Source organism: Alligator sinensis, unplaced genomic scaffold (genome assembly GCF_000455745.1).
Source record: "Alligator sinensis unplaced genomic scaffold, ASM45574v1 scaffold211_1, whole genome shotgun sequence".
NCBI lineage: Eukaryota > Metazoa > Chordata > Crocodylia > Alligatoridae > Alligator > Alligator sinensis.
Window position 1 is genome coordinate 1,425,482 of NW_005842024.1, and position 14,453 is coordinate 1,439,934.

The 14,453-nt window shown below is 37.7% G+C and overlaps 1 protein-coding gene across 2 annotated transcripts in view; it reads left to right on the plus strand.

Moving 5' to 3' along the window:
* Positions 1–8,754, plus strand: part of GLRA3 (glycine receptor alpha 3) — a 106,121-nt gene extending 97,367 nt beyond the window's left edge. The window contains exons 8-9 of one of the 2 annotated variants that reach the window (XM_025202422.1): positions 8,050–8,055; positions 8,485–8,754. In XM_025202422.1, coding sequence (XP_025058207.1) covers positions 8,050–8,055; positions 8,485–8,754 — 276 coding nt within the window. The remainder of the gene's footprint in view (positions 1–8,049; positions 8,056–8,484) is intronic. The other variant, XM_025202423.1, reaches the window with a different exon arrangement.
* Positions 8,755–14,453: the final 5,699 nt, after the last annotated feature.

The window sequence follows — 14,453 nt, forward strand, 5'->3', positions numbered from 1 at the left end:
AAGGATCTAACATTTTCCCCACCCTTGGGACAGCAGGAAAAGTAGCAGCAGCAGGTTGGAAGGGAGGAACAGGAAGGGAGACAGTGTATGTCCAAGCACCAAAGGGAAGGGAAGGGAGGGGGCTTGGTGCTCTACAGTCCAAATGGGGGTTGGAGGAGGAAGGTCCAACTGTGCCATTGCATCCCCTCTGGATCTGCCCTTGGCAGTAGCTAATGTCTTTATCTGCTTCATGGGAATAACTTCCCAATAAAGTTAGGTGGGAAACCTTTCCCATCCTCTTAAACTTTTCAAAACTGCCAAGAAAAATTTTCCAGCTGCATCAGGATAAAAATTAAGACCCTGTGGGACCAACATATCCTAAAATAACTAATAAGCAGGTAAATGAAGAACAGGGACTTGATCCTCAGTCTCCCATATCCAGGTGAGTGCTTTAATAACTAGGGTTTTGACCACCATGATACATTTCTCCAACTCTCTTTTTGTCCAGAAATTCCATCCTGCAGGTAAGAAACTTTTCCAAACAAGTTAAATTAAAACTGGCATAATCCTGTAAAAAATGTTTCAGTTTCAATAAAAGGACATTTTCTGATTAAATACAATTTAAATAACAAATTTCTTACCAGTTCTAGTTCCAAACCTACTTTTAGTCTTAGCTTCTAGCAAAGACAGGTTTCCTAGTACTTTCCCTTTTCCTCATTGTTTTATTTAGTTGTGTCCATATCAGCAACTAAATCAGAACTTGATATATTTAAGCATAGGGCATATCACCTTTTGATTTACAAACATTTAATCCACTATACAAACAACAATTGAAGTCTTCCAAATTAATAACAAGGAGATAACAAGCAGTCTTTCCAATAAATGCTATAATTGTTTCTTTGCAATATCTGACATAAGATTCAGGTACTTTTTGTATTTAGTTAGTTTAAAAGTAAAATAATGATTCTTTCCCTTTTTCCTCTCTCATTTCCAACTCAGCTACTGTCTCTAGTGATTATAAAGCTTAGTGTACATTTGTGACCCATTTGGCACAGGATAAACTATCACTATGGCTCAAGGATTAGATTAGATTTCACTTGATTTTTTTTTTTTTTTTAAAGCTACAGCACATATGAAAAAATTAAATCAGAAAAATCACTGAAAATAGAAATTAAACATGGGGGTTGGTATTAAAATAACTTGGAGGAACTCTTTGAACTTTACATTGTTTATACTGAATTTTACATAGCTTTTATATTATTCAGTGTAAATTTATTATATGCAGATAGATACCAGATAATAGAAAATAGATTTTTTATGTACAAAAAGACAGCCAGATTATGCTATCCATTTATTATATTGCAACACTAATGGTGCTAGAGGGATGATTTTTTTTTTTTTTTTTTACCAGTTACATAAAGTGAAAGTCTCTTGCCCAACAGAATGGGATTCCATTTGTAAAATCAGAATTTTCTAGCTACAAAATGGTGTTCTCTACATAGGGATGGAATACATGTCAGAGGTTTGCCTGTTTATTTATTTTTAACATTAATATTATCATTTGAGGACTAGCTAAGAATTATATGCATCTTTTATTTTTCAATAAATCTTTTATTTTTCAAAGTAAACAGATGTTTAGAACTAGATATCAGCAAAAAAGAATCTGGACACATCCATCAGAAGTGGCTGAAAACTTTCAAAAAAGTAAAGATTTTTCATAAAAATGGGAAACATCATTTTGCAATCTTTTTTTTTTTTTTTTTTTGCAAAAAGATTTACCATTGATCAACTTGCTCTAGTTGTAGGAGCCAGTCAAGACTAGGATCCTATTGTTCTAGCTGATGAATAAACATCTAATATTATAAAAGTCTTAGTCTGTCTGTCTGTCTGTCCATAATGCTTTATTTGACTCTGATTGGTTGTCTCGGCAGCCTATCACAATGGTTATTGAAACAACTAATCAGAGTGCTCTGCACAGAGAAAAGTGCTGCCATGACAGTGGAGACTGAGGGGCTGGACAAGGCCAGCAGTGCTGGCCTCACTCCCCTCCCCAGCCCTGCTCCTTGGAGGCAGATGAGGACAGAAATGCGGGGGGCAGGGGGAAATGGGCCTAGACCTAATGAGGTAGGGGGGAGGGGGAAGCAGGGGGGAAATGGGGCAGGGGGAAAGCGAGGCTCCATCCCTGTCCCCCCCTGCTGACGGTGGAGACTGAGGAGCCGGAGCAGGTGGGTGGGGGTGGGGGGGACCCACAGACCTAGTTGCAGGGCGTGGCCCACAAGGCCAAAGGCAGAGCAGTGACAGTGCAGGTCATTGGGTGGTGCCACTCCATCCCCGCCCCCCACTGTGATTCTTGACGGGCAAATAGCTAGTTTGAACATTATGCAATGAGTAAGAACACTGAGGTGAGCAATGATAACAACGTGGTGGAAGTTAAGTTACCTACATTAGCTATGCACAGCACTTAATGAAGATTCCAAATCATATAAAGGTTAGCTTGCTTTTAAAATGATTCAATCTCATTCCCATATAAATAAGCAGATAGAAAGACTCCTAAATAAAATTAGCCATCATTATCTTATCATGCATCTTAGTCATTCCAGCTTTCTGAAGTAGGCTGTGAGGAGGAATTTGAAGGAGGGATTATGGATAGATTCTTGGAGGAAAGAGCATAAAGGAAAGTGAGATACATAAGAGATAACAAAGGAAAGTGAAGACGTGCATTGTGAAAACAGGTTAGTAAATGTTTTAATCTGGCATCTCTAGGATACTGGAGAAAGTAGGAAATGATAAATTTACTTTCCAATCTCTGCAGCACAAAATTATATAAAAATCTTTACTGGAAAACAAGTCACTGGTCACCTTTGAACAATGTGTCACAACAGGAGTGGATTTAGGAAGGGTAAAGGGGCTGTGTTGAACATGTGCAGTGAATGCTCTGAGCTCACCAACATGTGAGTACAGCTCCTGCCTGGGCTCCATAAATGCTGCAAGTTCCCTGAGTTCACCAGCTGATCTGTGCAACTCTGGCTAGAGCCCCTACTTTTATATGGATTCAGAGCTCAGTGCTGCTGCTGCTGCTCATCTCCACATTTCCCCTGTCACTGAGTTCAGTAATCTGGGGGGGGAGGAGGCAGGAGAGGGCAATTGGTGACACCCCCCCCGGGCTCTGGAGCCATGCTCCAACCAAAGCTTGTGCCAATCAGCTGGTGAGCTCAGAGAGTTCACATATACACAGACAGAGGGTATCTGACCCGTTTCACCACCTTCCTAGATGTGCCTATGTATCATACCAACACCAGTTAACAAAATCAAAACAATACACCTGCAAATAGAAATATTTCTGGTTTTGGACTGGAGACATAATACTTTAGTTTTTATGTACTCAATCATGAAAAGAAGTAGTTCCTAAATCAGGGTTCCAAGATTTGGCCCTTCAACAATTTAAATATAAAAACCTTATGCTTATTTACTTGATTTTTAAAAAATAATTGACACGTAGATTTTATGCTCATTTTTGTCCTTAAGAATGGCACAGAAAAAGAGGGAGGGGGATACCATAGAGAAAAATTTCAGTTAGAAGTGTCATGTGCATAACACTTATGCATGAAAGTTGATTGCTTGCAAGCACAGAATAATTGTGTACATCTACTGAAAATGTAGTTTAATTTTAAATCAGATTCTAAATTTAGATATTTACTTTTTCGGCAAAGTCATGCTTTCTATTCTATTTTCAAAAACTTAGAGATCTAAAGTATCTTTAGTGATGAAAATAGACATGCACTAAATTGATTATACCTTTTAATGGTAATCACTTTTCTTTTCTTTTGTTTTCTTTTTGGTCTACCCTTCCATTTTGATGAAAGTATTTTGAGGGAGTGCTTGATGGAAATGAAATCAGTGAATCATTGCGGCATAGCAATGGCTTGAGAAGTACAGAGCCTATAGACGGGACTTTGCCTCAAATCTACAGTACAAATTTAAGGGTAAAATATGTAGAAGATGTCCCATTTGTTACAACGTGATACCCAGTCATTAACAAAGGCCCTGTCCTTTTGTCTGAACTAATATCTTCCTATGTGGACCCCATTAACCTTCATTATTGCCTGTATGTGATAATGTGAAGTGTTAATAAACATACTTGTCTCCTTAAATTTGTAGTCCATACTAATCTGTGTAAATCTGGGATTAAAAACTCTACTTTCTGCAAACACTTGGAAATCAACAAGAGAAATAGCTCAGTACCCAATAAATATTTACTATAGATATTTGCACTAGAAAACTATTCAATAATGCTTACTGCAAAGAGAAAGTGAGGGGGACAGAGTGAAGGAGAGAGAGAGAGAACCAAAAAATACCCGCAATGCAAACATTCAAATTAACAAAGGCAAAGGTTACAACTATATCCTTAAGCTATTAACACTGCTTACAATTAAAAACTACAAACTACAGAAAATATTTTCAGCAGCTGTAAGTATTATTCCTCAAGAGAAGTAAATTATTAAAAATATGTATCAAACAGAGGACAGCATAGACATGAACCCAAGCAAATTATTTTTTTTTGATCATTTTATGGCTGGGGATTTTATACAACTCAGTTGATATGACAATAAATAACTCATTACCCTCAAGCCTCCTAAGACCTCTAACTATGCTGGAAAATCCTTTCCTACAGTTATGGCCATTCTTTGATTATTATTTTTAAAGAGCTAATAAAATATTTGTTAATAAAATATTGACATTCAGTTGTATTTAATTAAATTTAATCATTAGCTGCTTAAGCAGTATACATGAAATCATTTAATTTTTTTTTAAACTTAACTAAAGGCTTTTACAAATAACGAGCATGAAATCAATTCTCTTTTTCCTAGTTGCACATAAAGATGATACAGTAGGCAATTATGCAAAAGGAGTGAAGAAAAGGAAAAATGTTTCCTCGTTACCTCCTAAAATGAAGACTTCAGTTTTCAATTAACATCCTTCAGGCCAAATCTTTAGTTGGTATATGAGTATTCATCCATCCTGGTTTCACAAGCTATGGATCTGACTGAATATATTTGTAAAGAATTTCCAAGAAGAAGGAATAAGTGAATCATTTTAATGAAAACAAGTGGGCCATTAATGTCATTTTATATACGAGTCCATTATTATTCCAGTGTTTCTGCAAGTGCATTCAGCAGATTCATTTTAGTTTGGAGCATTAGTAAACAGTCCTGTAGTTGGACCTGATCTGCCTGACACATCCAAGTGAAAGCAGTCCTTATTTATTAGAGTGTCATCAAACATTTTTTTTTGTATATCAGTAGAAGTACTCACAGTAATATGTACCATAGTAATAAGAAGCACAGCACAATTTCATTGTAATAAAGCCCTTTAGGACTGGGTGAACAGTACATTAAAATGTGTTCACGATAATATGGTTAGTCAATTTGCTGCATCGTAACAAAAAGAATAGTTCCTAATGTTGGGATTAATCAAATGGCAGGGGTGGGGAGGCGAGTGGAGGAAGGAGAGGTTGTTAGAAACAGGGCATATAGTTATAATGAGGTTGTACTGTATGTGGAGGGTTGAGCCCTGTTTCTGGAGCAACAATTTAAAAACCTTTTGGTCAAATTCATCTTAAATATAGCTCTCTCAAATCAAAAAAATTTGGTACTTTATAATCCACTGACTGACTATAACGGCAAAAATGTTATTTCCCAGGGTTTTCAGATAGGAGAGTTATGGTACCATAGTACTTATTTTAAAACAAGTTATTTAAATCACACCATCAAAACATTTTCATTCCCTCATTTTGTATTTCTGTTATGTCTCTCCATCCTTTAGTAACGGATCTTCAGTTTTCTTGGCTTCATGTTAATTTTTCATTACTTTTTGTTTACATAGAAATGGTTTATAAAACAGAGAGCTATGAATACAGTAGTTTTGCTGGAAACACAGTAGTTTGGCTTGCAAATGAATGACAAAGGTTTAAAAAGAAACACTTCAGTGGAGTTTCTCCCACTTCCCCCAGCGATGTGTGTTTCATTCAGTTTGTGGACTGATCTAGTTCTTTCTACCTGCCAATTCAATTAGATGACTTTGAAATTTTCTTCTTAAACTTTGATTTAGCTGAATTTGCTTACATATGTTTAATTCAACAATATAAAAAAATAACATAGCTTTAATTAGAGCTATTATTGATTTTTTTCCCCAGAAAATGACAGTCCATAGAAACTGAAATGTATATGGGAGGGAATAGGTTGTATCAATTTTCTGAAATAAGAAGTTGAAATGAAAAAAAAATACTTGCAATTCTCAGAGCAAACCATTTACCTGAATTACTTCTGAATAGCTGCTTCAGGAAAACATTTAAAATGTCAACTTTTCAAAGCAATTTGGATGGGAAAAGAAAACTCTCACAAGGCAAAACTGTTTCTATCCACTTCTTTTAGCTTTATTTTCTTCTTATTGTAAGGTGAAAATGAAGGTTTCCTTGAGTACTTTATTAAACTAGAATAGTTATGAAGTAGTAGGAAACAGTTTCAAACTGCTAAAAATGTGAGCATCACAAAAGTCACTGGACTAGTCTGAATAGGATACTATAGCAGGTCTAGTATTCTAATACAAGGTCTGACGTGACCCACATTCAATCTTGGCCTGCTTTTCTCTCTGGTGTCCTGGTGGACCCCATGGTCTCACTTGGTCCAATCAGTCCTCAGGCCTCTTTAGGCTCAAATCAGTTTTCAGGTACTACTGACATGCTCCTTTCCCTTCTCCACCCCCCATCTATCATGGCTCAAAAGCCCACAATAGCTCAGAAACCAAAATAATAATTCACTCTGCCTCAAGTGCCTTCAGTGGCCTCATCTCCCCAGTAAACTTGCTATGCCTCATAGCAAGGATCATGAGGTCAAAAGCATACCTTGCCCAAAAATAACAAAACTCACAAACAGTTCCAAACATACAACACAAAATCCCTCCAAGGTGCCTGTTTCCCAGGTGTAATTGTACCCAAAACGTTCCCTTCCAGCTGTCTATCCAGTTCCAGATCTTCTGAACGTATTCACAGTTTGGTTCAAAATATGCCCAAAAACAGAAGTCATTTTTTTAGAAGTATTCCTCGTCACCACACAGGGTATATACTTGCCTTCCCATGAAGCCTTCTCATATCTGCCACTAGGAGTCAAGACATAACTTCATTGATACCAAAGGAGTTATTCCCAATGTACAGTGGAATAACTCAAAAACCAATTATCAGACCCTCTTCTATATCTTAACCTTTATTTTAAATTCAAACATTTTCCTTACAAATATTTTCATTTTTACTACTTTTATTTGATGTATTGATAAGTAATGATAGAAGTGAGGCATACAAATGGAACCAATTAAGTGTCAACCAGTCAGAATCCCCACTACTGTATTTCATGTCAACATTACCATTATTATATTCTTTGTTCTCAAATAATGCTAGAGACTGGTGTGCCATCATGCTAGGCTAGTGATTCTCAACCAGGGCTTCTTGAAGTACTTTCAAGGGTACTACAAAATGGCACACTGCTAGGTGTGCAAACATGACTTGCAAGATAAACCCAAAGGGCATTTATACACATGCTCCAGGAGTGGGCAGTGGGGGAGTACTTTAATTAGAGTGTCTCCAAGAGCCACCCTAATTAAAGCACCCAGAGCATCTTGTGCATCAGCATCCCCACACTTAAAAACAGTGGTGGGGCTCTTTAACTAAAGTTAATTCGGCAAGCTTTAGCTAAAGGGCTCCTGCCAACATTTTTAAGTGCATAGATGCTGCTACATGAGATGCTGGAGTCTGCTGGAGCATGGTTATTACCACACTTCAGCAGACTCAGTTAATTTACCCTGCTACAACGTGCTGTAATTACAGCACGTTGGAGCAGCCTTGCTGCTGTATATAGGTGCCCAAATATCTCAAAGAGGAATCCATAATGTCACAAATATTTTAACCTTTAGTGGTCTTTCTGAGTTCCTTGCATTAGAAAAACTGTTCTATTAATTATTTGTAGTCATAAACTGGTAAAAACTAAACATTGGCATTTTTGAGGGGTGCCTTGAATGTAGCAAGAGGTGCCCCAAGTCTAAAAAGGGGTGCTTTGAGTCTAAAAAAGTTGAGAATCACTGTGGTAGGCATTGAACTAAACTGATGGTCCCTCCCCAACCATGAGGTTTGCCTAAGCAAGAGCAGGCAAACTGTGCTTTAATTGGGAAGAAAGAGAAAAATAATAATTATTTATTTGATTTTATGCTTTTTGAATAGATTATTTTTAGAAGTGGTGTTTAAAATCTGAACCTTAATAAAGCCACTGAATCCATAAGAGTTTCTCCAACAACTTCAGAGAGGTAAACATTTCACCCAACTAAGTGGTTTTATAACCAAGCATTTCACCTAACCAAGTGTTGGAATAAAGAATTTACTGAAGTAAAGATAAAGTACTTTGCTTTCAGCAGTTGGGAAGATTTATATAACCAAAGATTGTCTTACTTTCCTTGCAACAGGATGATGAGGTAAGAGAAAGTCGATTCAGTTTTACAGCCTATGGAATGGGGCCATGTCTGCAAGCAAAAGATGGAGTGACTCCAAAAGGGCCAAGTAATCCTGTTCAAGCTGCACCAAAAAGCTCTGATGAGATGAGGAAGGTATTCATTGACCGGGCCAAGAAGATAGACACCATTTCCAGAGCTTGCTTCCCATTAGCCTTTTTGATTTTCAACATTTTTTATTGGGTCATCTACAAAATCATTAGGCATGAGGATATTCACCAATAACAAGATTAAGGCTTCTAGTACATACAGTTTGGGCTGGCATATTCAGCGGGATGTGTTCCATTGCAAATGTGTGTACAGATACTGACTGGGCTAGTTAAAAGGCACAGAGGGGAAAAAAAGATTTCATTTGACTTGCTATGCAAAGTCACAATGGGATTGATGAAGATTGGCACCCAAGGAAGATGTGATGTCTGCTACTACAAAAAATTATATACATTTACTAAATGTAATCAACTTTTTCATAGTAAATCGCACTATATGATAGCTTTACTGCCAATGTGTTTTTACATACTGTTACATAGTGGGATAATTGTACGGTACTCTTTAAAGTTCCTTACGATTTTTTAATTCATTTGTATTTTTAAATTACAAAAATGGGTCCAAAAATGTCTCAGATAAATTCCATAGATTATACAAACAAAGATTATACTAAAATTTCTAACTCTGATTTCAGTCTTACAAGATCACAGACTACTGATTGGTGTTTTAGTCTAGCATATTGTCTTGATTTAGTAATTCAAATGGGATTTGTAATGAGCACAGAATATATTTAGGTTATTTTTTGTGTGTTGTAAACTTCTTACTTAGACAAAGGACTTCATAAATGAATTGCAGTCCCCTTTGGAGATTAAAATATGTGTCAGTGTAATGCCCAGTGTAGAACAAGGTAACTACTGCCCAGTCTGAAGTCAGACATCCTGGTACTGTCACATATAACAATGAGACCATGTTGCTATTTTGAAAGGACTGTTCTGTCTAAATATTTTAATTACCTATAATTCACTCTTTGATAAATCAAAAGAAAAACATTTTTTATCCTTTTGATAGATTTTTAAATTTTTTTCCTCATCAGATAACTTATACACAGAGTATTTGGGGGGACAAGCTCGGTAGAAAATTTTATGATGTCTCATTTTTAACTTGGTGGAAAATGACATAACATATTAAAAGTCTGAAATTTGTTTACCATATACATATTGTTTAAGCAATTCTAGCTGAAGCATTTTGAAGATGAATATAGCAGTGTTTATGCACATATAACTCCCACTGTTTTCAGTGACATTATAACATATGTGTTCATAGAGATGCCTGGTTCAGTCTTTTCTTATGTTTAATGACTTGCTCAGTGAGGAGATTCTGACAGGATTTCTTACATACTGGTACGAAATATTCTGTATCTTTGAAAAAAATAATGTGTTTTTTTTAAAGAAGAAAAAAAAAGATAAGGACATTCCTTTATTTTTACTGTACTTTACCATAATAGATAGGAGAATTTATAAAAAAAAGTTGGAGACATTCTTCCTTACTTAAAATTACATGGATCATATTAATTTCTTCTTTAATTTATTATACAATCAACTCTTTTTTACGGTATTAAAAAAAACAACAACAACCTGGAAGTGAGCAATCTGGCCACATTGTTTTTCTATTGAAAAAAAACAAAACTTGACAGCTAGAGGGAAAATTTTACCTGGTATTCCAAACTTGCAGTGAAATCCTGTCACTGAAACAATTTGTTTTTGCAAATTTGTTATTTCTTTTGAGCGTGTTTTAAATGTTTGGTTTGTTATTGCTCACAGTGCATACACAAAAGCAAAATACAGCTGAAAGTGAACATCTGCCACATAGCTAGTGGCATACTGCATATGAACGAACCATAGCAACATATCCTTGCATTGAAGATTATGACGTGGTGACCTTGTTTTAGTTTCTCTGAGGATTAGCTAAGAATATTTGAAAAATAATGGCTACCTAGATGTGTCAAATTATCTTAGAAAACAACTTAATAACTCTCTTCAGTGTTATTTTATCAGTTTTTCATGTATTGTATAAAAAAGAAAATTCATTCTGAGCAATGATTTATAGATATGTAGTACTGTTTTCACTTATCTGTTTAGAAAATCTGTTAAAAAAGGCTTGGGGAAAGTAGTTAGCTGTGTTAGTCTGAAGTCAGGTGAGATGCAGGTAGATTTGCAGCTTAAAGGGAGCATCTACATGTGCACTTTAATGTGCAGTAGCCTATTTTACTGCACACCAAAACATCATGTAAAAAATCATTTGATTATGCTAATGTGCAGTAAAATAGGCTACTGCACATTAAGCATTACTTAAAAACCGTGCACATTCATTATTGCGTATTTGGGGCAGCCTAATGTGCATTTCTTTAGTACACCGCATTGGAGGTACTAAATTTAATATGCAATAGCAAAAGCACTTTAATGCATGTGTAGATGTGCCCATAGACTAACTAAATCAAGATGCTTAATCTTTCATAAGCAGCAGCTTGCTTTATCAGATGCTCAGAAAGGGCTGCAGGAAGCACAGCTTCTCAACAGAAAGCAGGGATTAGAATATGAAGGGTAGAGAAAGGGAAGCGAGCACTGTTGGGAGAGGCAAGATGAGGAAATGAGAGGAAACAAAGCAGTTAAGCCATTGAGGAGCCTAAGGATTATAAAAGCTAACTGAGATAATGAGATAAGAATCTATAGTCTTGGCTTGGACCTGGGCTGTCAAACTTTAGAGGAGCCAAGGTCTGCACAGGTCATAATTTTCATGAAGTGGGGGCTACACAAGCGTCTCATGACCCTTGCTGTGTGAGCAACGTGACAACCCCACTGCGGCTACTATATGAGCCACCCTGGTGCCGCTATGTGGGCAAGCCACCCCCTGCTGCCACATGAGAAACACAGCCCCCCCCCCCCCCCCCCCCCCCACTACCACAGGGGCTTAGGAAACATAATACCTTTGACAAGACTAAGGCCCACTATGTAAGCTCCCTTACTGCTACCACCATGTTGGCCTTCCCACCCACCACTGCTGTACAAGCAGCATGAATTCCCCTCTACCAGCATCACATGCCTCCTCTGCACTGTTGTATGAGCCACTCTGCTGCACACACTCTATGGGTAATCCCTTCCCACTGCTGCTGCTATGGGAGCAGCGTGAGCCCTCCCCCACTAGTGTGCTGGGCAGCAAGCTCACTGCCCTTCCCATCATGCCATCCTGCCCCAGAGACCCTAGTCACAACTGCCACACCAGGCAGAATAATGGGGATAGAGGCAACCAGGCAGGAGCCTGAGGGCTGCACATTAACCCCTTGCAGTCCAGATATAGCCTGCAGGACACCAGTTGGACAGCTCTGGTTTAGATCATACTTAATGAAATCCAGCCTGTGGAGGATTTCTTGTTCCACAATTTTCAAATTAAATTCATTTTTTAAATTTTGCTAAGATCAGGAATATTTAGATTAGTGGTGAAATGTCCAGGGAGATTAAAATGTTCTTCCATGGGCCATTGTATCTTTCTGGAATTGATTTCAGAGCAGTGTTCATTCATTCTTACACGTAGGTATCTCCCCATTTGTCCATGTAGACAGCACAGGGGCACTACAGGCAAGTGATGGCACATAGGATGATTGTAAAGAAACAAATTAATTAATGTTATATTGCTTGTTATTAGATAAGGGGGCACAGCTGGCTACTGGGTCTAGAGCAACATCTGGTGCCCTTGTGAGAATAAGAGTTAGGTAGTCTCCTGCTGGGCTGATGTTGTTTGAAGCTGGGGGGCTGTATATAAACCAGGATAGGTTTGACTGGCATGGCTACCAATACTACTATATTTGCCAGGTTTCGATTGAGGTTGTTGGGGTTTTTTTTAGTATACCTTACAAAAAGAGATGTTGGCCTGTTTCAATTTCCATTGAAGTCAACAATAAGTCTCTGACTTTAAAGGAACAGGATTGGGCATTCATAAAATAGGAGGCATTCATAAAATAGCATATAATCATCCAGGCTTGTCTTTTTCTTTGTTTTCTAAATAGCTATATTCCCCTCACCAGACACCCTCTTTCCAATAAATAAGTTCATTAAAAGAAAAACAACAAAAAACAAAAAAACAAAACTTGGACCAGAGCCTCAACTGTTATTAATACAATCAATGGGTGCATCCAGGCAAGCTCAGACATGCAGTATGCAGTGCCACACACTACACACACTGCACATGCAAGCATTCCCCACACTGCTACCTTGCAATGAGGAGGGGTTGACTCTGGGAGATATTACTAAAATAAATGGAGTGGTGTCCAAAACCAGAGACTGGCTGACTGGAACCATGCTCTAGCTGCTAGCCAGGTCCCTTCTGCAGGATTGCTGCAACTGCAGCTCTGGAGGCCCCCAGGACCTCAGGTAAGGTTGCTAGGGCCAGCACAGTTGCTGGCCCCAGCCTCTCCTACCCCACCTGGGACAACATACCATGCACAAGAGTGCACATGGCATGGGCATTCCAGGGAAACACACGTTTCCACTCATGGGGATGTACCCCAATAAAGCTACACCAATTTGCACCAGCAAAGGATCTGGTTCATGCTGTATCTTTTCCAAAATTCCAATATTTTGACTATTACCAGCACACATGCAATACCATTGCTTTGAAGAGATTTGAACAGAGATAAATAACGCATAATGAATCATTTACTGACTTAAGTGAACTTTAATAGTGGGAGAGAAGAATTAAGACTAAGGAAGAAAAAATATATTTTCAGATAAAAAATGAAATGGGGGTGGGAAGAGGAGAGAGAGAGAGAGAGAGAGGGAAGCTGATTTTGCATTAACCAAAGCAAAATTGTATGAAGAGCTCCTTCATAAGGGAAGAGAATCAGTGTATTTCTGTAACTACTGTGCATTTAATGATACGCTATACAATCTAATACAGTATATACATTATTAAAAGAAACTTATGACTCTTCAGTATAGTTGCTCTACTGATATTCCTCCTGAACTAGAATTATATATATTTATTTTTGATAACAGATAATGTATTGATACTAAGGGGAGCTATACTTATACTGAACAAAGTGCATGACCTTCTAGACAAGAGGATTGCAAATTACATTCCAAATATTGTATTAATTGACAAAAAACTCCCACGTTTTTATTGTGTTCCAATGACACAGTTTTTTGTCTTGTTTTAAAAATATATACAATTTTATTAATTTTAAATATAAATTTAGAAGTAATCTTGACCCATTTGTGCCAATGATCATGGACTCTTTACTGCAGTAGGGCCAATATTTCCTTGTTAGACAATAATTCTACACTTTTGACTTGAACCTTTATAATTACCTAGGTAAAAGGGGACTATGCAATCAGCTAAGAAATGTATAGTTCAGGAAATGGCACTGTAACCAGTTGGCAGTTTGCAGCTTAATTTGAATTCAAAATGTTCTTATTTAAATGAATGTAAAAACAAAGCAGTCATACATTATATAACAAAGGCTAAGTACAGACAGTCAAAAAGCCTGAGACTGAATCAACTCAGTCTTTGCAGGTTAGTCTAAACTGCACAGATTAAATTGAAACAGAAGTGAACAGACATTTACCTTTGATTCAGGAAATGCAGTCACATGCCTGCAGTGGCCTAGGCCAGAAGCTGGGGGTATGGTAGATCATGACTCTCTAGCTGTATATTCACTTCCTTTTCCTGCTGCCCCAAGGTCTCTGGGAATTACAGTCCAGAATTACAGTAACAGGACTCTGCAGGGTTGCTCATCACTTCCTCTTCCTGATTTCAGGTGCCTCTGGGATTTGTAGTCCACAGGCACAGCCAGCATTAAGTTTGAGTGGAGGAAGGGGTGTTTAACTCCCCTGCCCCTCCTTGGCCCCAAACCCCAGGCAGGGTTTGGTGGGGGGGGCAGTCCTCCC